The sequence below is a fragment of the Schistocerca serialis genome, chromosome 4 (assembly GCF_023864345.2).
Source record: "Schistocerca serialis cubense isolate TAMUIC-IGC-003099 chromosome 4, iqSchSeri2.2, whole genome shotgun sequence".
NCBI lineage: Eukaryota > Metazoa > Arthropoda > Insecta > Orthoptera > Acrididae > Schistocerca > Schistocerca serialis.
In genome coordinates this window covers 60,428,094-60,455,156 of record NC_064641.1, presented here as the reverse complement: position 1 = coordinate 60,455,156, position 27,063 = coordinate 60,428,094, and the positions used below count along the sequence as shown (strand labels likewise).

Sequence of the window (27,063 nt, the reverse complement as noted above, 5' to 3'; positions counted from 1 at the left end):
AAGAGTGAAAAAGAAAGTGTTTCAAGGTAATTAGAATTATGGCGTAATGTGCTATTTACTGATACGTGTAGAATTTGTGTGGCTCCTCATGATCGTCAGAGAAGAGCGTGAAGAAAATTGGATATCAGATCGGAGGGTCGAGTCACTGTCTCTAGGGTTCAGAAGGAATATTGTTCAGTCATTTCTGGGCAAGCGTAAGAAACGAAGGATGTTGCTCATCGTCAGGTAGAGTTCTATGAAGGCTCAGTAGCTCATTTTTCAGTTCTGTCGCTTTCCTGAACACGCTGGATTCGTCATTAAACACGACAAATAAAGAAGTGCTCATGCTTCCTCATGAACGCCTCCCGCAGCGGAAGTGATATTTACGCAAGGAGCCCAGACGTGAACCAAAATAAGCGTACTTCTAGTATGTGCGAAACAGCACTGCAGAAATTCATTTCTTCTCTCCCATCTTACGGAGGTTGCTTTCTGCAGAATGGAACAGCCTGAAGAAGGGGATAAATGGGCAGTGTGTCGTGCAATGTTGAAGCTTGTTCCAGAAAAAGTAGTGAATAAACACTTCTGTAAACATCCCTTGGTGTGTGACTGTGAGGTGCAAATTAAATAGTAAAACAATCTTTCCTATTGACTGCTTCACATAGTAAAATATGCAATTTTTGTTCACAATATGCTTTAGTTCACTGAAGTATACACGGTGTTAAATTTGGTGAGAAATGACAAAGTGTATATATTTTAGTAGTAGATCAATGGACGGGAGTTACTTTCGAAACTATAAGTCATCCTGGTAAAAATTGCAGTTATATCCAGTCAAACTAAAACTTAAGTCATCATTCCGAGGCTGAAACAGACAAGTAGCCTTTGTCTTGGTGTGAAAATGAAATGTAAAAGTGTACCAGTCTTCCACTGTACGACTAATGAAGCAAACTAAGAGATACCATACAAGTACTTCGAAGTAACACTACAATGTAAATGTAACAACCAGAGACTCATTTATCCATACAGCACACGGATAGCACCTGCTGCATGATCCAGCGCTGTGAAGAGCTCCGCAACATATTTCATTTTCTTTCGTGGAGATTTAAGGCGCCAGAAATAATTCAATGCCATAAAATTGTGTGCATATTTGAATCTGTGAAAGTTGCATTAGACGTAATTCTTTCCTAGTGAAGCACATTTTACGTATTTGAAATTGGCACAAGAATTTCATTTACATGTTCTGGTTTTCAGTGGTATGCTGTGCATTATTACAAACAAGCACCATAACAATGACGACAGAGATTACTTGCTTTACACTGCTAAAAGAGAACGCGTAGCACCGATGCTGACGCACTCTCCCACCAAAAGTAGTTCGCCCAGCGAAACATCCGAACAATTCGATATTCATTTCAACTAATGTTAATGATAATCTCTGTCATTTAGTGCTGTTTATGGCGTTCTATTTTATATTCTTTCACTAATCTTGATCTTAACCTCATTATATTTATCACCATTCATCGGATTTCTGGAAAGTTTGGGCCGGCCGCTGTTAACCGAGCGGTTCTAGGCGCTTCAGTCCGGAACCGCGCTGCTGCTACGGTTGCAAGTTCGAATCCTGCCTCAGGCATGGATGTGGTGATGTCCTTACGTTAGTTAGGTTTAAGTAGTTTTAAGTTCTAGGGGACTGATGACCTCAGATATTAAGTCTCTAGTGCTCAGAGCCATTTGAACCATTTTTGTAAAGTTTGGTTGCATATTTTATTGTTTAACCAAGTGAGAAACATCATTGTACTCTCTTGCTGAATGTTGCATTGTTTGATTTCCAGTTTTCAGCGCTAGGCACAACGTAGTTCGGGCTATCCCAAAAGGCGTGTCGCAACGTTTTACAGTCTAGCTCAGAAGTATGGAATACTTCACGGAATTTTGATCCGTTCAGTGATCAACTTTATAAGTGTATAATATTGTACGGCGCATCTTCATCTCTAATCTGAGCTTTCATAATTCATACGGCTACACAAGTGAACGCCTACAAGGTGGGCAACTGTCGGTTCTGCTTGCCCGTAATTCGAGCAATAGTAACTTACTCTTTCCACTTAGTGAAAACAGGAGTACGACCACGCAGTCACTTTCAGTGTACACATGGCCGAATTATGCAGCAGTCCAGAAATGTTATTTCCCGTTTTTAAGGGAGAGACTTCATATTCGTAAGTAGTGGCGTTTCTGTACTATATGAAGGTACGTAATAATAATCGACTGTGACTGGTAGCCTTAGTATCTTCGATATTTATTGTATTGCTTAGATAAGTGTTTAAAAAATAAAGGTACATAGCACATTTTTAGTGTTTAAATCAGTGAAATAAAATTTTAGTAGAAGTTACCTCCAAATATACGAAACTAACGAAATAAATTTAAAAAAATTACAGGAGCCACGCTGTTCGCGTCATGCGTTACAATAAGCTGACTCTGGTAACAACCACAGAAAAGGAAATGACAAGCCATGATTCATTCATATAATACTGTGAAATGGCAGCTTATCTGTGACACGAGTAGAGATTCCTTATTTAATATTTGTTACGAAATATCCTGGATAGTGTCCAAGTATGCGGATTGTATATGCTGCATTAATTTGTTTATAAGGTCACGACTTTTTGATGCTATACATAAAAATTTTGTGTCCCAACAGATAACGATTGCCAAAAAACGTGTACAAACGGATTGTTATTTAACAATATGACATTGTCTAAATCTTCATAAGCTTATTTATGTGGTGGGATACCACAAAAAATATGCTGAATATTTTTAACTGGCTCTCAGTTGTAGATCGAAGTCTAATCTCTTATGAAACTCCTCACAGAAAATCCCAAGACTGTTTTTCTAAATGGAATGTAGCAATGTTCTTCAGCCGCTTAGCTTCATTATCTTAGCGGTCGTGATGATAAAATTAAACTTCCTTCTGCAGCGTTCGTGAATTTGTTGAAAGTTAGAACCATACGGGTACTTTCATTTGTTGAATATAAGTTTCCTGAACTGCCTATTACTGTTGCAGTTAAACTACCGTTTTATTTCATATCGTTCAGTACTACGTAGCTTTTGTTTTGTAGCCATTCTTTAGTGTCTGCAATACATGTAAGATATAACATAATTAAAACACAGTCTATGCAACCATTGGTTGTTGAGTCGACAGAATGATAAAACTTGCTTACTGTAACCTGTTAAAAGCAGGTACGCGGGCTACGGTTAGTGTACTTGCCAACAACAATCAATATTAGCAGTACAGCGTGGTTGGCCTAACATACAGTAAAACACGAATGTCAAATATGACAAATATGACAAATATACAGAAAGGGAAGATACCGTAAAATAATATTTACTGGACTACAGAATTGTAGGCATAACATCAGGTACTAAGAAAACAATAACTATCGAGCACAGTACACTATGTTACTGAAACTCTGTGACGTAGAAAAGTACGCTCACTGTAACCCAAGTATGTACATTTGACAGGGTGCACTTTTTCTTTGTTATTCTGTCGACTAAACAACCAATGGTTGTGTTCTGTATTGTATTTTAATTATATTATACGTATTGCAGACATCTGAAATGCGTACACAGCCAAAGCTACGTAGTAGTGAACAATATGATTAAAAGGATGGTTTAATCCCAACAATAACAGTCAGCACTGTAAAATATCATTCTAGAAATTTATCATGGCTGTGCACCCTATCACAACTAAAATATACTTCTAACAGCACGCACATTGAGATGCACTATGTAAGCTGTTATACATCCATGAACGGTACGGGTAAAACTTCAGTACATATTACAATGAAAACGTATCCTTCGTTCTCCATATTACGACTTTGAGTAAATATGTAGTTGTACAATTTCAATATTATCCACAGCTTGCGATGTGGTAGTGACACGTTATTTCCCTATCAGTGTTCATTTCCGACCAGAATATTAATTAATAATATAAGCTGAGGGAAAGAATGAGTTAGCCGTGTGATAGATTGTAGACTATGCAGTAGGAAAGTTTGCTAATTATTGGTGCAATCCGCTTATAAATCCTGTTTTAGTTTTGATTGTTATGAAATTTTCGATGTAGCACAACAGTGAGATTCGGGGATGTGCAAGACAGCCATACTTCGTCATTGTTCCTTAAGAAAACGAGGAACGGCCACGTGCAAAGCGAAATATCTGGGAGTATTCGTGCGGAACGATTTGAAGCGGAATGATCATATAAAATTAGTTGTTGGTAAGGCGGGTGCCAGGTTGAGATTCATTGGGAGAGTCCTTAGAAAATGTAGTCCATCAACAAAGGATGTGGCTTACAAAACACTCGTTCGACCTATACTTGAGAATTGCTCATCAGTGTGGGATCCGTACCAGTCGGGTTGACGGAGGAGATAGAGAAGATCCAAAGAAGAGCGGTGCGTTTCGTCACAGGGTTATTTAGTAAGCGGGATAGCGTTACGGAGATGTTTAGCAATCTCAAGTGGCAGACTCTGCAAGAGAGGCGCTCTGCATTGCGGTGTAGCTTGCTGTCCAGATTTCGAGAGAGTGCGTTTCTGGATGAGGTATCGAATATATTGCTTCCCCCTACTTATACCTCCCGAGGAGATCACGAACGTAAAATTAGAGAGATTCGAGCGCGCACGGAGGCTTTCCGGCAGTCGTTCTTCCCGCGAACCATGCGCGATTGGAACAGGAAAAGAAGGTAATGGCAGTGGCACGTTAAGTGCCCTCTGCCGCACACCGTTGGGTGGCTTGCGGAGTATAAATGTAGATGTAGATGTAGAAGACGCTAAAAAGTGATCAGCCTCGTTTCACATTTCACCCGCCCTCACGCCGCCCTGTCTGAAGACGAAGAGGGGCAAGGGGGGAAAACAGCGAACGCGCTGCATTTAAATGCAGTACAGTCGTACTGCATACAACTCGGTTTTATATTTCACATTTCGCAACAACACAGATCACAAACAAATTTCCAGTATTAATTACTTATTTTTGGCGCTCTGAGGCCATAATATAATTTCTTTCGGTACGAAGTGTCGGCACAAGGACAGATGCAGAAAATTTGTTTCGCACTCAAGTTATCACATAATCGTGACTGATTTAGTTTCATAATAGAGAAAAAGGTCTTTCGCGTAAATCTACATCTACATCTATACTCCGCGAGCCACCTTACGGTGTGTGGCAGAGGGTACTTATTGTACCACTATCTGATCCCCCCTTCCCTGTTCCATTCACGAATTGTGCGTGGGAAGAACGACTGCTTGTAAGTCTCCGTATTTGCTCTAATTTCTCGGATCTTTTCGTTGTGATCATTACGCGAGATATATGTGGGCGGTAGTAATATGTTGCCCATCTCTTCCCGGAATGTGCTCTCTCGTAATTTCGATAATAAACCTCTCCGTATTGCGTAACGCCGTTCTTGAAATGTCCGCCACTGGAGCTTGTTCAGCATCTCCGTAACGCTCTCGCGCTGACTAAATGTCCCCATGACGAATCGCGCTGCTTTTCGCTGGATCATGTCTATCTCTTCTATTAATCCAACCTGGTAAGGGTCCCATACTGATGAGCAATACTCAAGAATCGGACGAACAAGCGTTTTGTAAGCTACTTCTTTCGTCGATGAGTCACATTTTCTTAGAATTCTTCCTATGAATCTCAACCTGGCGCCTGCTTTTCCCACTATTTGTTTTATGTGATCATTCCACTTCAGATCGCTCCGGATAGTAACTCCTAAGTATTTTACGGTCGTTACCGCTTCCAATGATTTACCACCTATGGCATAATCGTACTGGAATGGATTTCTGCCCCTATGTATGCGCATTGTATTACATTTATCTACGTTTAGGGAAAGCTGCCAGCTGTCGCACCATGCATTAATCCTCTGCAGGTCCTCCTGGAGTACGTACGAGTCTTCTGATGTTGCTACTTTCTTGTAGACAACCGTGTCATCTGCAAATAGCCTCACGGAGCTACCGATGTTGTCAACTAAGTCATTTATGTATATTGTAAACAATAAAGGTCCTATCACGCTTCCCTGCGGTACTCCCGAAATTACCTTTACATCTGCAGATTTTGAACCGTTAAGAATGACATGTTGTGTTCTTTCTTCTAGGAAATCCTGAATCCAATCACAAACCTGGTCCGATATTCCGTAAGCTCGTATTTTTTTCACTAAACGTAAGTGCGGAACCGTATCAAATGCCTTCCTGAAGTCCAGGAATACGGCATCAATCTGCTCGCCAGTGTCTACGGCACTGTGAATTTCTTGGGCAAATAGGGCGAGCTGAGTTTCACATGATCTCTGTTTGCGGAATCCATGTTGGTTATGATGAAGGAGATTTGTATTATCTAAGAACGTCATAATACGAGAACACAAAACATGTTCCATTATTCTACAACAGATTGACGTAAGCGAAAGAGGCCTATAATTATTCGCATCTGATTTATGACCCTTCTTGAAAATGGGAACGACCTGCGCTTTCTTCCAGTCGCTAGGTACTTTACGTTCTTCCAGCGATCTACGATAAATTGCTGATAGAAAGGGGGCAAGTTCTTTAGCATAATCACTGTAGAATCTTAAGGGTATCTCGTCTGGTCCGGATGCTTTTCCGCTACTAAGTGATAGCAGTTGTTTTTCAATTCCGATATCGTTTATTTCAATATTTTCCATTTTGGCGTCCGTGCGACGGCTGAAGTCAGGGACCGTGTTACGATTTTCCGCAGTGAAACAGTTTCGGAACACTGAATTCAGTATTTCTGCCTTTCTTCGGTCGTCCTCTGTTTCGGTGCCATCGTGGTCAACGAGTGACTGAATAGGGGATTTAGATCCGCTTACCGATTTTACATATGACCAAAACTTTTTAGGGTTCTTGTTTAGATTGTTTGCCAATGTTTTATGTTCGAATTCGTTGAATGCTTCTCTCATTGCTCTCTTTACGCTCTTTTTCGCTTCGTTCAGCTTTTCCTTATCAGCTATGATTCGACTACTCTTAAACCTATGATGAAGCTTTCTTTGTTTCCGTAGTACCTTTCGTACATGATTGTTATACCACGGTGGATCTTTCCCCTCGCTTTGGACCTTAGTCGGTACGAACTTATCTAAGGCGTACTGGACGATGTTTCTGAATTTTTTCCATTTTTGTTCCACATCCTCTTCCTCAGAAATGAACGTTTGATGGTGGTCACTCAGATATTCTGCGATTTGTGCCCTATCACTCTTGTTAAGCAAATATATTTTCCTTCTTTTCTTGGCATTTCTTGTTACACTTGTAGTCAGTGATGCAACCACTGACTTATGATCACTGATACCCTCTTCTACATTCACGGAGTCGAAAAGTTCCGGTCTATTTGTTGCTATGAGATCTAAAACGTTAGCTTCACGAGTTGGTTCTCTAACTATCTGCTCGAAGTAATTCTCGGACAAGGCAGTCAGGATAATGTCACAAGAGTCTCTGTCCCTGGCTCCAGTTCTGATTGTGTGACTATCCCATTCTATACCTGGTAGATTGAAGTCTCCCCCTATTACAATAGTATGATCACGAAACTTCTTCACGACGTTCTGCAGGTTCTCTCTGAGGCGCTCAACTACTACGGTTGCTGATGCAGGTGGTCTATAGAAGCATCCGACTATCATATCTGACCCACCTTTGATACTTAACCCAGATTATTTCACATTCGCATTCGCTAATAACTTCACTGGATATTATTGAATTCTTTACTGCTATAAATACTCCTCCATCATTGGCGTTTATCCTATCCTTGCGGTATATATTCCATTCTGTGTCTAGGATTTCGTTACTGTTCACTTCCGGTTTTAACCAACTTTCCGTTCCTAATACTATATGCGCACTATTTCCTTCAATAAGAGATACTAATTCAGGAACCTTGCCCTGGATACTCCTGCAGTTTACCAATATTACGTTAACTTTTCCTGTTTTTGGTCTCTGAGGACGGACGTTCTTTATCAACGATGATAATGTCCTCTCTGGTAAGCCGTCAGGTATTTTATCGTTTCGCCCAAGGGGGGGTCCCTCTAACCTAAAAAACCCCCGTGTGCACGCCACACGTACTCTGCTACCCTAGTAGCTGCTTCCGGTGTGTAGTGCACGCCTGACCTGTCTAGGGGGGCCCTACAGTTCTCCACCCAATAACGGAGGTCGATGAATTTGCAACCATTATAGTCGCAGAGTCGTCTGAGCCTCTGGTTTAGACCCTCCACACGGCTCCAAACCAGAGGACCGCGATCGACTCTGGACACTATGCTGCAGATATTAAGCTCAGCTTGCACTCCACGTGCGATGCTGGTTGTCTTCACCAAATCAGCCAGCCGCCGGAAGGAACCAAGGATGGCCTCAGAACCCAAGCGGCAGGCGTCATTCGTTCCGACATGTGCTACTATCTGCAGCCGGTCACACCCAGTGCGTTCAATAGCTGCCGGAAGGGCCTCCTCCACATTACGGACGAGACCCCCCGGCAAGCACACCGAGTGCACACTGGCATTCTTCCCCGACCTACCCGCTATTTTCCTAAGGGGCTCCATAACCCGCCTAACGTTGGAGCTCCCTATAACTAATAGGCCCGCCCTCTGTGACTGTCGGGACCTTGCCGGAGAATCGGCCACTGGCCCAACAGGCGAGGCATCCTGTGGTGGCTCGGAAACGATGTCATCACCACTAGGAAGCACCCCGTACCTGTTGGAAAGGGGTAAGGCAGCTGCCACGCGGCCAGATCCCACCTTCGCCTTTCGGCCAGGCACGCGCGAGCCCACCACTGTCCGCCATTCACCCTGGAGTGATGGCTGACCGGTAAGATGCTCACTGCCGGAAGACGCAGCGACATCAGGGGTTCCATGTGATTCCAAGGCCACCGAAGTAGGCATAGGTCTCACCACAGTTGCCCCAACGCCACTACGAGCCGACGCCTGCGCCTCGAGCTCGATGAGCCTAACAGACAAAGCGTCCACCTGCCCCCGAAGAGTGGCCAATTCTCCTTGCGTCCGCTCACAACAACCACAGTCCCTACACATGACTATGTTTACCCTACTCTATACGGTGAAAAATTCCCAAGATAATGTCGATTGAAATATTGTAACAGTTTTGCAACCTATTATGAAGACTTGGAAAATCTACCTGAGAAAAGTAATGTAGACGTCCTGGGCTGATCTAATATTAAATGCTTTGTAATTAAAACTGGAATTATTTTGCAGGTCAGGCAGCTATAACTGCACAGGCTTAGGGGCGCTTTCAACTAAAACAGCAAACGGTCTTGAAAACGGCTTAAAAACAGATGTAATTTTGACAGTTTCCTCATAATCTTCATAAAGCTACCGTAATTCTTGCAAGATCGCAATGAATTCTTCAAATCTCTCTCTTTAACGCCAGTGAGCTTAGGGAACAGGACTGTCTTTCTCAGAACGACAGCACGATTTTCTTTTTAAACGCATCCCGATCAGACCAGTATGAAATTGTCTTGCAATGTCTTACTGTGTGCAATGTGCCGTCAAGTCCACTTAAAATGCGAAGTCTGCAATCCAGTCTGTATATCCTAATTTTCATCTCTCCACTCATTTTTCCTTCATAAATTCAACAATAGCGAGATTTAAATCGAAAAATCGTTCCAGGTATGTCCCTTGACTTAACCAACATACTTTGCAATAATATACGAGGTGTATTAAATTTTGAGAATGGGCTTGTAATTGTGCAATGATGGTACTTACTTGCTACTGTGATGCATCTCCTTCAAAATAGTCCCATTCTGACTGAACATACCGACTCCGACGGCGTTTCCTCTTTTGGAAACATTCTTGGAAATTTTTTCCTGAAGTCTTTTAAGGACGCCCTCCATATTTGCCTGGATGTCTTCAGTCGAGTCAAATCGCTTCCCTTTCAGTGAAAATTTCAGTTTAGGAGACAGGTAGAAGTCCATCGGGGCCAAACCAGGAAAATATGGCTGTTGTGGAAGCACAGGAACTTTGAATTTGGTCAAAAATTCAACGATGGAGAAGGCTCGATGAGACAGAGCATTGTCATGGTGTAGCAACCAACCCCTCTCTTTCCACAGTGCAGGCCTTTTCTTCCGCACCTTCTGGCGCAAACGCTCAAGGACACATTTTAGTATTCCTGGTTAAGTGTCTGTCCTCCAGGGGTAAATTCATGATGCATCGCACCGGTAGAATCGAAAAAATCACCAAAATTGTCTTCACCTTCGACCGACTTTGCCATGCTCTTTCGGTCGTGGTGAACCTGGAGTCTCCCACTGCGAAGACTGCACGTTGGTTTCAGGATAATATTATACCCACAATTCCTCACCTGTTATAACCCTATTTAACAAATGTGGGTCAAATTTAGTTCGATTAATAAGTTCCTGGCACACTTCAAGTCGGTATTGTCTCTGGTCACTTGACAACACTTTTGGAATGAATTTTGCAGACACTCGACACATGTTCAGATCTTCAGTTAAAATTGACTGGAATGCATAGAAACGTAATTTAAGCTCATCGGCCATCTTCATAATTGTAAGTCTACTATCAGAGCGCACTAAGTCGCTTACTTTCACAACATTTTCATTCTTTGTTGAGGTAAAAGGACGGCCGAACCGCGGTTCATCTTCAAATGATTCGCGGCCATTTTTAAATCTGTTGAACCAGACAAAAAGATTTGACTGGCTCATACAATTATCTCCAAAAGCTGTTTTTAATAGTTCGTAACTCTCAGAAGCTGACTTCCAGATTTTAAAACAAAATTTCACACAAACTCGTTACTCCGTTTTTACGTCCATTTTCACGCACACAGAATCCGCCAACAAGCCCTAACATACCCGCATTCAACCAGCTGCCACAACGATCTGAATAAAGAAAACGCAGTTTCCTGCCAGACGGCGTTCAAGGACAAGGAAATGACTCACTCCCCACCCTCTGTGTACCTGCCCGGCAAACCAGTAAGCAGTAGCGGATCCATTCTTAAAACTTTCCAATCACACCTCGAATTAAGTTTGTATACTCTTCATTCATTCCCATTGAACATTGTTACAATTGAAAATAGAAAAATGGGTGCTACTTTAGAAATGTTACTATTCGCACCACCGTTGTCTTAAAGTGTTCCATGCCTACAAACTTAGCACAAAGCGCTTCTCGATGTACAGAACAATGAATACCGTCTGTCGATCGTTGTAACTTTTTGCTCTTTCATTGTCATCTAAAAGTTTAACTTCTCTCTGCATGGTACTATAGCAAACAAGCAAACTCGTCGACTGTGTGAATTGAGAATTTTTATCCCTCTCTTCTGTCATTATGAAGACAGATCGCTAGAGTGTATCTTTTTGTGCAAACAGCTACTGGACCTAAGAGCGTCGTTCACACCACGAGCAAACAGCGAAGGGTAAACAGAGCTGACACCTGATTCTACCGATCTCGGGGAGATATGGCGACCGCATGATGCCACACTGAAATGCTAAATGGAAGGTTACATTGTTTCGAGTACTTCCGAGGAGGACCGACCAAAGTCGAGTGACAGGCCGGACTTTGGACCGCTCGCAGCCCGCACACACTGCACCTATGAAGTTTGGCACGCAGTGGTCGGCCCTGGGTTACACAAACACTGGCATGAGAGGAATTGTCTGTCCCTAAAGTGGAGGTGGCACTAAATAGTCCATCAATATAAATACTCCTAATACAGTGAAGCACCAAAAAAACTGATATAGGCTTGCGTATTCAAATACAAAGATATGCAACCAGATAAAATACGGCGCTGCGGTCGGCAACGCCTATCTAAGACAAGTGTCTGGCGCAGTTGTTAGATCGGTTACTGCTGCTACGATGACAGGTTAACAAGATGAACATAGTCGGCGCACGAGCGATGGTACACGGCATCTCCGAAGTAGCAGTGAAGTGGTGATTTCCCGTACGACCATTTCACGGGCGTGTCATGAATATCAGGAATCAGATAAAACATCAAATCTCAGACATCGCTGCGGCTGGGAAAAGATCCTGCAAGAACGGGACCAATGACGACTGAAGAGAATCGTTCAACGTGACGGAAGTGCAAACCTTCCGCAAATTGCTGCAGAATTCAATGCTGAGCCACCAGTAAGTCTCAGCGTGCGAACCATTCAACGACACATCATCGATGGAGCCGTTCAGAGCCGAAGGCCCACTCGTGTACCCTTGACGCCTGCACGACACAAAGCTTTACGCCTCGCCTGGGCCCATCAACATCGACATTGGACTGTTGATGACTGGAAACATGTTGTCTGATCGGACGAGTCTCTTTTCAAATTGTATCGAGCAGATGGACGTGTACGAGTATGGAGACAATCTCGTGACTCCATGTTCCCTGCATGACAGCAGGAGACTGTTCAAGCTGGTGGAGGCTCAGTAATGGTGTAGTGTGTTCAGTTTGGGTGATTTGGGACCCCTGCTACGTGTAGATAAGAATCTGACAGGTGACACTTACGTAAGCATTCTGCCAGATCACCACGTCCACTGTGCATTCCGACGGACTTGGGAAATTGCAGCAGGACAATGCGAGGCCCCACAAGTCCAAAATAGCTACACAGTGGGTCCAGGACACTCTTCTGAGTTTAAACACTTCCGCTGGCCACAAAACACCCCAGACATGAACATTTCTGAGCATATCTGGGATGCCTTGTAACGTGCAGTTCAGAAGAGAGCTTCACTCCATCTAACTTTACGGATTTATGGACAGCCCTGCAGGATTCATGGTGTCAGTTCCCTCCAACACTACTTCATACATTAGTCGAGTCCATACCACATCGTGTTGCGGCACTTCCGCGTGCTCGCCGGGGCCCTATACGATATTAGGCAGGTGTATCAATTTCTTTGGCTGTTCGGGGTAGTTTCTCAGAGTGATTATAAGCATTAGTCATCACTGGAACTGACAAAAGGATTTTAATTATGTATGTTATGAAAAGTGATGTTTCTAATGTCACGCCGGCCGCTGTGGTCGACCGGATCTAGGCTCTTCAGTCCGGAGCCACACGGCTGCTACGGTCACAGGTTCAAATCCTGCTTCGGGCATGGATGTGTGTGGTTAGATAGGTTTAAGTAGTTCTAAGTCTAGGTGAAGACCTCAGATGTTAAGCCCCATAGTGCTTAGTCATCTAATGTCACAGGCGGGGAAAAGATTGCACATGGCTTTCGCTTGCTTGAGGCAGACTATAGTGAGAGTTGGATGAGAGCAGATCATGTCGGTGGAGATATTAACTCAATAAGCTCAATCGTAGCTTATTTTATGTTGAAAAGTAAAACCATGTACAATCGCATAGGAAGTGAATTTCATTGGTACACAGACTTTTGTGTTCAACGGTGGCAGTAAGTATAAACTTAGATATGGTTAGCTCAGATGAACTTACTCCAGTCCACTGTGTCGTGACCCTCCAATGCAATTGCAAGTAGTTATGTTCACTATCAAGCTACGTGTGTACTCATTGTTGTAGATAATCACGTATAGCCTTATGATCACTACTGAGTGGGTGAAGATGATATTGTAAGACGTGTATATTTATATTGTCTATTGTCAAATCACAATTTATGAAAGACGTTCATATTTTATTAATAGGATTAAGTAGGAATAATTAATATTTGTCATGTTGGAAATAACTGTGGTAGCAGGGAATGTCTGCACCAAAGTATTGTTGACAGGAGAGACCGCGTATGGATACATTTTAAGAAAAGAGCGGGAAAGACCGCGTATTGATACATTTTGTAATGGTAGCAGGGATTGTCTGCGCCAGAAAGGATTGTTGGCAGGAGAGACCGCACTTTAGCGTTCCTAGGAAGTCAGTAGTAAGCGAGAAGTGAAGCAAGTCGGTAGCAGGTCTGAAGCGAGATGTTGAGAGCAGCGGTGTGACTACCAGCCACTAGCTATGATTTACAAGAGATTATAAACGGATGTACAGAGACATCAGCTAACTATTATAATCAGAGGAACTAATATTATTGAATTAACTTTTTGAAAAACTCAAGACTACTGAAGGTATCCAGAATGAGATTTTCACTCTGCAGCGGAATGTGCGCTGATATGAAACTTCCTGGCAGATTAAAAGTGTGTGCCGGACCGAGACTGGAACTCGGGACCTTTGCCTTTAGCGGGCAAGTGCTCTACCAACTGAGCTACCGAAGCACGACTCACGCCCCGTCCTCACAGCTTTACTTCTGCCAGTACCTCGTCTCCTACCTTCCAAACTTTACAGAAGCTCTCCTGCGAACCTTGCAGAACTAGCACTCCTGAAAGAAAGGATATTGCGGAGACATGGCTTTGCCACAGCCTGGGGATGTTTCCAGAATGAGATTTTCACTCTGCAGCGGAGTGTGCGCTGATATGAAACTTCCTGGCAGATTAAAAGTGTGTGCCGGACCGAGACTCGAACTCGGGACCTTTGCCTTTCGCGGGCAAGTGCTCTACCAACTGAGCTACCCAAGCACGACTCACGCCCCGTCCTCACAGCTTTACTTCTGCCGGTACCTCGTCTCCTACCTTCCAAACTTTACAGAAGCTCTCCTGCGAACCTTGCAGAACTAGCACTCCTGAAAGAAAGGATATTGCGGAGACATGGCTTAGCCACAGCCTGGGGATGTTTCCAGAATGAGATTTTCAGTCTGCAGCGGAGTGTGCGCTGATATGAAACTTTACTTTACTGAAGGTATGTTTGCGCAGTGCTAGTTGTAAGATTATTGTAAACAGTAAGTCCAATTTGAACGTTCGTAAAATCATTTCATTCAGAATATAATTAATTTTTGCCAGCAATATTGCATTACTGATTATAATCCATCCGAAAAACCATCAACGTAAAACTTTGCAAAATTTTATTGTTAAGAAAAAGTTTAACTATGAATTACGTAACTTCAGTCAAATTAATTAAAAAATACCGTCAGCTTTGCTATTAAAGAATAACGTCAGCTTTGGTAATAAATACAGCCATTTATTATGACAGCCCACCAGCAGTTAATAGAGCATAGTAAGCCAGAGTAAGTATATTCATGTCGCAGTTAGATGTAGCAGTCAGATGGCGATCCAGTAACAGTAAAAAAAGGTAAGGAACAGTTTTGGGTTATTGCAGATAACGACTGAGGGCCACGACGACGACACATTCTATGTTTCGTCGAAATAATCAGAAAATTACTTTTAATAAGCAGCAATTAAATTTGTATGCGAAGATTGTGAGAGAGAATAAATTTCAAAGGGAAGATTTCGTTTGTTATTATTAAGCAAGAGAAAGAAATCTTAAGGAAAGGTTTGATAGTATAATGTAAAAGGGAAGGTTATCAATAACAAAAAGAGGTATAGAGGAGACGGGAAGGTTTCAATAACAATGCCAACCAGTATTCAGTATCATGGCATTTGATGTATAAAAGTCTCGCATGGCAACATATTTTGTACAGGCGTCGTTTAATGTGTATGTGTAGAGCTCGTGTATTGCATTCTCTCTCACTGGTGTCAGTTTGTAGAGAGTGTAATTACTCAGAATTAGCCGTTCCAGTGTACGCTCTTTCAATTCTGGTGGTACGCACTTGTCTCTTTGATTCTGAATGTGGAATAGAATATATATACATAATCAGCTTCATTGGAGAACACAGGGCTTCACCAGTATAGTCTGCTGACAAGTCTCGTGCTTAATTTTTTTTCACCTAACTGGTAGAAACTGTTACAAAATTAGAGAATAGGTGTACAAGTTAAAAGATGTTATATTGAGGCAATATAGGGAGTCAGAACAGAAAACTTAATATGTACTTTATCTGTTAGAAATTTTCTAACCTTCACAATTGTAGCCCATTTAGCAGGCGCCTACCAGGTCTGACTGCAGCAGAGATGTCTCATTTGTGGTGGTGAAACAAATATTTCACCAGTACACGGCTATCGAATTCGTATCTGGCGCTCTGTCGGAGCCCACAAGAAATACGGGCAGCGCAACGAACTTGTAACGTCACACTAGTTGTCTTGATCTGCCATACTTTGCGAACGCTCAGCTCCGCATAGCGCCCACGGGAAATCAATACATCAATTAAAAAGTAAGCAATAAAGGTTTTTAATTTGTCGCGCGCTATCGAGAGATTGGGTGTATTTAAACGTGCAGTTAATAATTACTAAACTCATCTGAAATAGTTACTCACTCCCCGCCGAAGACGGCTGCTGGCACCCATAAGACCTGCAGTGTTACGTGCGCGCCGCTGCCTGTCTCTTTCGTGAGCCACGCGCTCTCTGCAGTGGAGTGGCTCATGGGTGCCAGCATTGTCTGCAGCCAGCGCCCACTGTAGACAGCCGGCCGAAGTGGACGTGCGGTTAAAGGCGCTGCAGTCTGGAACCGCAAGGCTGCTACGGTCGCAGGTTCGAATCCTGCCTCGGGCATGGATTTTTGTGATGTCCTTAGGTTAGTTAGGTTTAACTAGTTCTAAGTTCTAGGGGACTAATGACCTCAGCAGTTGAGTCCCATAGTGCTCAGAGCCATTTGAACCATTTGAACCCACTGTAGACAAGATCCGTGGCACGGATCACGATGGTCTTTGTAGGCGCCCTTCCTAGTTCCTTTTCGACAGCAAGTTAGTGTTGAAAAACTTCCTTAGGCTGCCATAGAGTATCATAAGCAAGCGTAACTACGGTAGTTTTCCTAATAGCTTTGCTCGGTTAAGGTCGTACCCACTTTACCTGTAGCCTACGTGCATTGCACACTATGTGACGTTACTTCAAAACTACTGCTTCCTTTACGTGAAACAATCATAAAAAACCGCTTGCTCGACGATCGATCCTTACCCAAGGACGTGAAAGTTGCACAGGCTCAAATGGCTCTGAGCACTATGCGACTTAACTTCTGAGGTCATCAGTCGCCTAGACGTCAGAACTAACTAAACCTAACTAACCTAAGGACATCACACACATCCTTGACTGAGGCAGGATTCGAGCCTGCGACCGTAGCGGTCGCTCGGCTCCAGGCTGTAGCGCCTAGAACCGCACGGCCACTCCGGCCGGCAGTTGCACAGGTCACACCAATGTTAGAGAAAGGTAGGAGTAATCCACAGACCCATTTCATTAACGTCGATATGCAGTAAGATTTTGGAACATATACTGTGTTCAAACATTATGAATTACCTCGAAGAGAACGGTCTTTTGACACCCAGTCAGCAGAGATTTAGAAAACATCGTTCTTGTAAAACACAACTAGCTCTTTACACACACGATGTGTTGAGTGTTATTGACAAGGGATTTCAGATTCATTCTGTATTTTTAGATTTCCAGAAGGCTTTTGACTCTGTACAACACAAGCGGCTTGAAGTGAAATTGAGTGCCTGGATACCGTCTGAGCTATGTGATTGGATTCGCGAGTTCCTGTCAGATGTGACAGCTCATAGAAATTGACGGAAAGTCATCGGGTAAAACAGAAGTGATTTCTGGCGTTCCCCAAGATAGTGTTATAGGCCCTTTGCTGCTCGTTATCTCTATAAACAATTTAGGGGACTATCTGAGCAGCCGTCTTACGTTGTTTCCAGATGGTGATGTCGTTTATCCTCCAGTAAACTCATTAAGAGATCAAAACAAATTGCGAAACGATTTAGAAAAGATATCTGTATGGTGCGAAAATTGGCAATTGTACCTAAATAATTGTGGGGTCATCCACATGAGTAAGAAACGAAAACTCAGTCACATCTAAAGGACGTAAATTTAACTAAATACCTAGGAATTACAATTACGAACAGTTTAAATTGGAAAGAACACTTAGAAAATGTTGTTGGGATGGCAATCCATGCGTCTTATTGGCAGAGCACTTATAAAATGTAGCAGATCTGCTAAAGAGACTGCCTGCACTATGCTCGTCCGCCATCTTTTGGAGTACTGCTGCGCGATCTATAGATCTTAGCAGACAGAATTAACAGAGTACATCGAGAAAGTTCAAAGAAGAGGAGCACGTTTTGTTTTTTCGCGAGATAGGGGATAGTGTCACTGACATGTTACAGGATTCGTAATGGATACCATTAAAACAAAGGCGTTTTTCGTTGCGACGGAATCTTTTTACCAAATTTTAGTCACCAAATTTCTGCTCCGAATGCGAAAATATTTTATTGACACAGGGAGAAACGATCACCAGAAAATATCATCATAAAATAAGGTAAATCAGAGCTGGCACGGAAAGATATATGTGTTCGTGTTTTCCCCGAGCAGCTCGATATTGGAATAATGGAGAATTTTGATGGAGTTTCGATGAACCCTCAGCCAGGAACTTAGTGTTATTTGCAGAGTATCCATGTGAAATCAGTATGTTACTAGATTTCGCCAAAAACCAGAAGTGGTGATCCATCTATAAACTGAGTGAGGTTACTTACGCAGCTAATCTACGGAACACTTATGTTCTACATAGTTGTCCTCCCGTTTCTTATTTAAAAGTAAATTTCATTTGTAGCAGAATCGAAATCATCAATGTTTAATACAGATTGTATTCGAAAGTTGTTAATTTGTAACATGAAACAGAAAGTTATTGTAGTAAAATAAAAATACAGATTTATATTATAGCGCTAGAAAACCAAACTTCCGCAACAAAAAGGTAAAATAAAAAAATCACAAAACAAAAAAAATCATTCATCGCTTCAATACTTCGTCGAACTTGTTTTTGTTATTCAGAAACAAACTTCCCCATTTATCAGTAAAGACAAGAAACGCTAGCCTTTGATCATGATGAATGTTCTATTGAGCACAAAATAACAATTGTTTTTGTGTTCGTGCATGTAAATTGCACTTGGAGCAAAAGTAATTTATTTAGTTACATAAAGGCGCAGAATTTTTTTTTACTTAGAAAATGAAGTTTGTGTTCTGTGAGGATATAAAATACACAATGAAGTAACACTGAATGATGCGTGGCTCTAATCATGTGCAAAACAAACAAAAAGCAAAGAAATCGCAGGCTCCCAGTTTCTCTTGCACATTCATTTTTTCCCTACCTGTGCTACCAATAGTACCAATAAGCCCACCATTTACTACGTCCTCTGTGTCGTGTACAAAACCACCATACCGTAGTTTTGATAGAGTGGAACTCTACGAGTAATTCTACGTCGGAACTGTCTGCTTGCCTAGTTGTTAGCTTATGCTTGCATGTTTTTTACGACGTCATTCAGTTTCCTTGTGTTTTGACCGCTCCTGTATCTTCGTCTTTGTGTCCATAAATGCCGGCCGGTGTGGCCGAGCGGTTCTAGGCGCTACAGTCTGGAACCGCGCGCCGCTACGGTCGCAGGTGCGAATCCTGCCTCGGGCATGGATGTGTGTAATGTCCTTAGGTTAGTTAGGTTTAAGTAGTTCTAAGTTCTAGGGAACTGATGACCTCAGCAGTTAAGTCCCATAGTGCTCAGAGCCAGTTTTTTGTCCATAAATATAGTGGATATTACAACATGTTATTCCTAGGATTGCTTAATACATACTGCCATTATCACATTCAAAATGACTTCCCACAACTAGAAAATGTTTTGATATTACCTATACAAAAGTGGGCTCTTTGCAGCGGTTATGTTTACAGAAAGATCAATATAAAGAGACGAAGAGATTTATTGTGAGAAGAATTTACAAGATGCCAGGCATTCGTCGAGTCAATCCGTAGGTGTGAGCAGAGGAGTCACAGTGGAGAATCAGCCGATGTAGTAGGTGAAGGGGTAGTAGTAGGCGTAGTAGAGCGTCTCGCTGGGGCTGAGAGACTCCCTGGGGCGCGGCGCGACTGGCAGCGGCACGGGGGCAGGACCCGGACCCGGAGCAGGGGCGGGCGCGGGGGCGGCGGCGGGGGCGGGCCCGGGGCCCGGGAGCGCCAGCGGGAACGGCATGGGGCCCGCCAGGGCGCAGCCCAGCAGCGCCAGCACGGCCAGCACGAACACCTGCAACACGGCCGGCGGTAAATACGTGGCGGCGACACACACAAAATTACCCGTTACACGGGCCAGCAAATGTAATTCGTTCGTCTCTGACAGAGGGGAAATTCTCTGTGAGGTACACAGGAGCGTTAATTAATTAATATATAAATACTCATTTGTTAAAAGCAGATGCAGTAATGTAAAATATATCTAACAGTGTAGAGGGTAACAATTAAAATATATGCAAAAGAGTCGTAGGTAAGGTGGCGCAGCTTTCAATCAACATGCCAAGGCTGTAAAGCTGTCATTAGCACGTAACTATTTCTCCAACGCTCTTTTCTTCTTCCAGTAACCCTCTTTTCCTTCTATTTACCCCTCCTCTCAATTTTTACCTTCTCTATCGTCCATTGTATTGTATTCTACATCTACATCTACATACATACTCCGCAATTTTTGCCTTCTCTATCGTCCATTGTATTGTATTCTACATCTACATCTACATACACACTCTGCAATCCACCATACGGTGCGTGGCGGACGGTACCTCGTACCACAACTAGCATGTTCTCTCCCTGTTCCACTCCCAAACAAAACCAGAGAAACATGACTGCCTATATGCCTCTGTACGAGCCCTAATCTCTCTTATCTTATCTTTGCGGTCTTTCCGCGAAATATAAGTTGGCGGCAGTAAAATTGTACCGCAGTCAGCCTCAGATGCTGGTTCTCTAAATTTCCTCAGTAGCGATTCACGAAAAGAACGCCTCCTTTCCTCTAGAGACTCCCACCCGAGTTCCTGAATCATTTCCGTAACACTCGCGTCATGATCAAACCTACCAGTAACAAATCTAGCAGCCCGCCTCTGAATTGCTTCTATGTCCTCCCTCAATCCGACCTGATAGGGATCCCAAATGCTCGAGCGGCACTAAAGAATAGGTCGTATTAGTGTTTTATAAGCGGTCTCCTTTACAGATGAACCACATCTTCCCAAAATTCTACCAATGAACCGAAGATGACTATCCGCCTTCCCCACAACTGCCATTACATGCTTGTCCCACTTCATATCGCTCTCCAATGTTACGCCCAAATATTTAATCGACGTGACTGTGTCAAGCGCTACACTACTAATGGAGTATTCAAACATTACAGGATTCTTTTTCCTATTCATCTGCATTAATTTACATTTATCTATATTTAGAGTTAGCTGCCATTCTTTACACCAATCACAAATCCTGTCCAAGTCATCTTGTATCCTCCTACAGTCACTCAACGACGACACCTTCCCATACACCACAGCATCAGCAGCAAACAGCCGTACATTGCTATCCACCCTATCCAAAAGATCATTTATGTAGATAGAAGACAACAGCGGACCTACCACACTTCCCTGGGGCACTCCAGATGATACCCTCACCTCCGATGAACACTCACCATCGAGGACAACGTACTCGGTTCTATTACTTAAGAAGTTCCCACATTCCACTATCACCTCTTCTCGTACTTATTCCCTCACATGCTCCTGCCTAAATGCACAATGTACATATACCTAACTTCATAACCATACATTGTTACCTTCTTCATACAAATAACTGAACTGTGATTATCCCGGTCTAAGGCGCTGCAGTCATGGACTGTGCGGCTGATCCCGGCGGAGGTTCGAGTCCTCCCTAGGGCACGGGTGTGTGTGTGTTTGTCCTTACGATAATTTAGGTTAAGTAGTGTGTCAGCTTAGGGACTGATGACCTTATCAGTTAAGTCCCATAAGATTTCACACACATTTGAACATTTTTGTGATTATCCCTTTTATACATACATCAAAAAAAGGTTTTGCATCACCTCGGTTCCGCGAGTTCCGGAAACGGCACAGAAAATTAGAATAGAGATCAACGTAAACATCATTTCCACCCTTTTTATTGCGCATGAAAACCACACATTACATGTTGTACCATTATAGAGCCAGACCTTCAGAGGTGGTGGTCCAGACTGCTGTACACACCAGTACCTCTAATACCCAGTACCACGTCCTCTTGCACTGATGAATGCCTGTATTCGTCGTGGCATACTATCCACAAGTTCATCAAGACACTCTTGGTCCAGATTCTTCCACTCCTCAACGGTGATTCGGCGTGGATCCCTCAGAGCGGTTGGTGGGTTACGTCGTCCATAAACAGCCCTTTTCAATGTATCCCAGACATTTTCGACAGGATTCATGTCTGGAGAACATGTTGGCCACTCTGTTTTTGTGGTCTTCAGTCCTGAGACTGGTTTAATGCAGCTCTCCATGCTACTCTACCCTGTGCAAGCTGCTTCATCTCCCAGTACGTACTGCAGCCTACATCCTTCTGAATTTCCTTAGTGTATTCATCTCTTGGTCTCCCTCTACGATTTTTGCCCTCCACGCTGCCCTCCAATACTAAATTGCTGATCCCTTGATACCTCAGAATATGTCCTACCAACCGATCCCTTCTTCTAGTCAAGTTGTGCCACAAACTCCTCTTCTCCCCAATTCTATTCAGTACCGCCTCATTAGTTATGTGATCTACCCATTTAATCTTCAGCATTCTTCTGTAGCACCACATTTCGAAAGCTTCTATTCTCTTCTTGTATAAACTATTTATCGTCCACGTTTCACTTCCGTACATGGCTACACTCCATACAAATACTTTCAGAAATGACTTCCTGACACTTAAATCTATACTCGATGTTAAAAAATATTTCTTCAGAAACGCTTTTCTTGCCATTGTCAGTCTACATTTTATATCCTCTCTACTTCGACCATCATCAGTTATTTTACTCCTCAAAAAGCAAAACTCCTTGACTACTTTAAGTGTCTCATTCCCTAATCTAATTTCCTCAGCATCACCCGAGTTAACTCGACTACATTCCATTATCCCCGTTCTTTTGCTTTTGTTGATGTGCATCTTATATCCTCCTTTCAAGACACTGCCCATTCCGTTCAACTGCTCTTCCAAGTCCTTTGATGTCTCTGACAGAAATGTCATCGGCGAACCTTAAAGTTTTTATTTCTTCTCCATGGATTTAATATCTACTCCGAATTTCTCTTTTGTTTCCTTTGGACACTCTAGTCGAGCGATATCGTTATCCTGAAGGCAGTCATTCAAAAGATGTGCACGATGGGGGCGCGAATTGTCGTCCATGAAGACGAATACCTCGCCAATAAGCTGCCGATATGGTTGCACTATCGGTTGGAGGATGGCACTCACGTTTCGTACAGCCGTTACGTCACCTTTCATACCCACCAGTGGCGAACATAAGCCCCGCACAATGCCACCCCAAAACAGCTGGGCTCTCCACCTTGCTGCATTCGCTGGACAGCGGGTCTAAGGCATTCAGTCTGACCGGGTTGCCTCCAAAACCGTCTCCGACGATTGTCTGGTTGAAGGCATATGCGACACTCATCGGTGAAGAGAAAGTGATGCCAATCCTGAGCGGTCCATTCGGCATGTTGCTGGGCCCATCTGTACCGCGCTGCATGGTGTCCTGGTTGCAAAGACGGACCTCGCCATGGACGTCGGGAGTGAAGTTGCGCATCATGCAGCCTATTGCGCACAGTTCGAGCCGTAACACGACGTCTTGTGGCTGCACGAAAGCATTATTCAGCATGGTGGCATTGCTGTCAGGGTTCCTCCGAGCCATAATCCGTAGGTAGCAGTTATCCACTGCCGTAGTAGCCCTTGGGCGGCCTGAGCGAGGCATGTCATCTACAGTGCCTGTCCCTCTGTATCTCCTCCATGTCCGAACATCATCGCTTTGGTCCACTCAGAGACGCCTGCACACTTCCCTTGTTGAGAGGCCTTCCTTGTTAACATCGAGTATAGATTTAAATGTCAGGAAGTCATTTCTGAAAGTATTTGTATGGAGTGTAGCAATGTATGGAAGTGAAACGTGGACGATAAATAGCTTAGACAAGAAGAGAATAGAAGCTTTCGAAATGTGGTGCTACAGAAGAATGCTGAAGATTAGATGGGTTGATCACGTAACTAATGAGGAGGTATTGAATAGAATTGGGGAGAAGAGGAATTGGTGGCACAACTTGACTAGAAGAAGGGATCGGTTGGTAGGACATGTTCTGAGACATCGAGAGATCGCCAATTTAGTATTGGAGGGCAGCGTGGAGGGTAAAAATCGTAGATGGAGACCAAGAGATGAATACACTAAGCAGATTCAGAGGGATGTAGGCTGCAGTAGGTACTGGAAGATGAAGAAGCATGCACAGGATAGAGGAGCATGGAGAGCTGCATCAAACCAGTCTCAGGACTGAAGACCACAACAACAAACATCAGGTATGACTGGTGACCGTTGTTCAGTATCACAATGTACACAAATCCTGAGCCTTTTAGTAAAGCCGAAATGAAAATTAGTGATTCTCATATCGCTTTGAAAGTTGAGCAAGTCTCGGCATATTTTCAGATGAGCATCTAGAATGGGAAGACAGAACTGTCACCGTATGTAGGAAATTTCTGTTGTTGATTACAAGAAATTCAAAAAATTAAAAAAATTATTTCGACGTGAAATAAAACAAGGTTGTTCACTCGTTAGTCCTGTCGAATCTGTACGTCTATAATACGCTTCTTCACGGCACAAACAGCGAAAACTCCGTACGTCCTGAGCTAACCTTGAATGCTTGTGTATGTAATGTTACGATGTTGGATTACGTCAGTGCTTACTATGCTCAGTTAGGGTAGTTGGAGATAATTTTCACGCGTTCTGTTTTCTTCGTCGGTTTCTTAGCCTCTGCTGTGATTAATACTTCTGCTTACCTATCAAATACCTATTATCACATGTAAGATCTGATACATACAACTACTTTGCTGTGCCCACTAAATCTTATTGCATGTCCGATCCAAGACAAGAGAAAATTGGAACTTCTTTTCCTGTTATCATTGGAGAGCTTCCCTATCGCCCTTTTAAAAGAGCCCCAGCTTTCCTCGTACGTATATATTACGGTATTTTTTTCATGTTGTCTGCTATGGTCGCTCTGTTATTTCTCAAGATTCTGCGGACCAGTAGATTTCGTCTTCTAATTTGATTCCTACTGCGCTGTCGCCACACATTTCTGTCGGTATATTATTATACCCGCTTGACAGGAACGTTACGCTAGAGAAAATTATTAAATACAATGACAGATTTTACCGTAGTACTATACATTCACTACTATACACGCTATTATTGTTGCCATTATTGTTTACAACTTATATACCGTGCACATTCGAATTCTGGTTGGTATAATAAAAGTCCTGAAAATCGTAATCCTGTCAAGTGAAATAAACAGCTAAACAAATAATAAATACAGTTAATCAAAATAGAGCAGCAGATTAAAGAAGCGTGATTACTCTTGACAAACTAAAACTACCCACGACATCCATTAGTTTATAGTCTAATAGCATCGTGGAAGAGCCTCTCCGGAATTTGGACAGGGTGGGGGAAGACTGTGGCAAGATGAAGCTGTGGACCTGCAGTGCGTGTAACTTGAAATGAGAGTGAAACCTCAGCGCACTGTTGGTGACAGGTTAGTGCCCTACTCTGATACTCAGTTATAACTTGTCACGTGTAATCACTACTGCAAATTCTAACTTAGCAGGAAATTTCATTTCAGTAAATAAATGTAGGAAAAACGGGTAATATGTATTACGTTCAAGAACCAACAGGTAACAAGAAGAATGCAAGACCAGGAGAAGTACTCGAATTGAAATGGAAGTAATGACGTTTTTCCCTTCTACTTTTCAAACTGTATATCAAAGAAGAAACGAAAGAAATAAAAGAAAGCTTGAGAAGTGGGGATAAACTTGCCACCGGCCGGTGTGGCCGTGCGGTTCTAGGCGCTTCAATCTGGAATCGCGTGACCGCTGCCTCGGGCATGGATGTGTGTGATGTCCTTAGGTTAGTTAGGTTTAAGTAGTTCTAAGTTCTAGGGGACTGATGACCTCAGATGTTAAGTCCCATAGTGCTCAGAGCCATTTGAACCATTTAATAAGCTTGCCGATAGTAAGACATCACATGTACGATTCGCTGATGATACTTCTATGACCTGTGAGAATTGTGTAATATAGAAGTTGTTGACGCGAATGACAGCTTAGTGACAACGGAGTATGTGTTGAAAGTAAACCAAAGACAAAACTATTAAGGAACAGTAGAAAAGCGAATAGCGACAAACTTAGCATAAATGTTTTGGAACATACTGCAGAAGTGACTGAATTCTACCTTGGAAGCAAAACAACACATCCCAAAATCAATATGCAGCATTCCTTTCTAAAAAAGTTTACTGTTATACAACATAGACCTTAGTCTGATAAAAGAAATGCCTGACAATGTACGACTGGGGTACAGTACTGCGTGGAAATCGATGATCGACTCTAGGAAACGGAGTGGAAGAGAACCGAGGTGTTGGAGATATGATGTTACAGGAGGATGTCCAAATTTGAGTACGGTGATGAAGCGAGAGAGGGTATCCAGTGAATCGGTGGGAAAGCAGTTTGTCGAAAACACTAACTAGAAGAAGTGACAAGATAACAGAACCCACGTGAAGACATCAGACAATAACTTGAGTGGTTCAAGAGGAAATCGTCGATGGAGGGCAAAGGGTTTAGGGGAAGACAAATATTGGAATACATACGTCACATAATACACAATAAATAACTGAGGACGGTGGGTGAACAGATGAAGAGGTTAGCATAGGACATAAATGGTGGCGGCACGCATCACACCAGGCATATATATATATATATATATATATATATATATATATATATATATATATATATATATATATATATATATATAGTGTGTGTGAGCTGGAAGCGTCGCCACGTGTTGTTATACTCACAGTGGTCTTCATGGTTACCAAGAGTGCGTCTCTGGAATGGACTGATGTCGGCAGCTGGGGCGACACGTCTTTTATAGCGAGCGGCGTCTGTCAGCTGAGGCCTTCAACTTTGTACCGCTTCGTCACCACCGCCTGCTCTTCCCTGCCAGACACGAGAACATAAGAAGAGCGCCGCAGAAAAACGACAAAGTGCACCGCAGAACCAGATGCGCATTCATTAAGCACCTGCTCTACGCAATGTAGGTCGTAATTCTCCCGCCGCCTACATCGACTTACACACTAATACTAACAATCCCGGAATTTACGTGTCTCGAAAGAAAACTGCATCAGCTCCTGGATTTCACCAATCCTGCATTCCACCTGGCATCCACAATGAGACCCAGCGGTGTTTTGCAAAATT

The 27,063-nt window shown here is 42.9% G+C and overlaps 1 protein-coding gene across 1 annotated transcript; it reads right to left on the bottom strand.

The window, feature by feature from the left end:
• Positions 1 to 19,508: 19,508 nt before the first annotated feature.
• LOC126473724 (cyclin-dependent kinase inhibitor 1C-like) lies at positions 19,509 to 26,802 on the bottom strand. Its single transcript, XM_050100971.1, has 2 exons — positions 26,664 to 26,802; positions 19,509 to 19,846 (listed from the first exon to the last, which is right to left on the bottom strand). Exons 1-2 carry the CDS (start codon positions 26,673 to 26,675, stop codon positions 19,607 to 19,609), a joined length of 252 nt encoding a protein of 83 aa, XP_049956928.1. The 5' UTR covers positions 26,676 to 26,802; the 3' UTR covers positions 19,509 to 19,606.
• Positions 26,803 to 27,063: the final 261 nt, after the last annotated feature.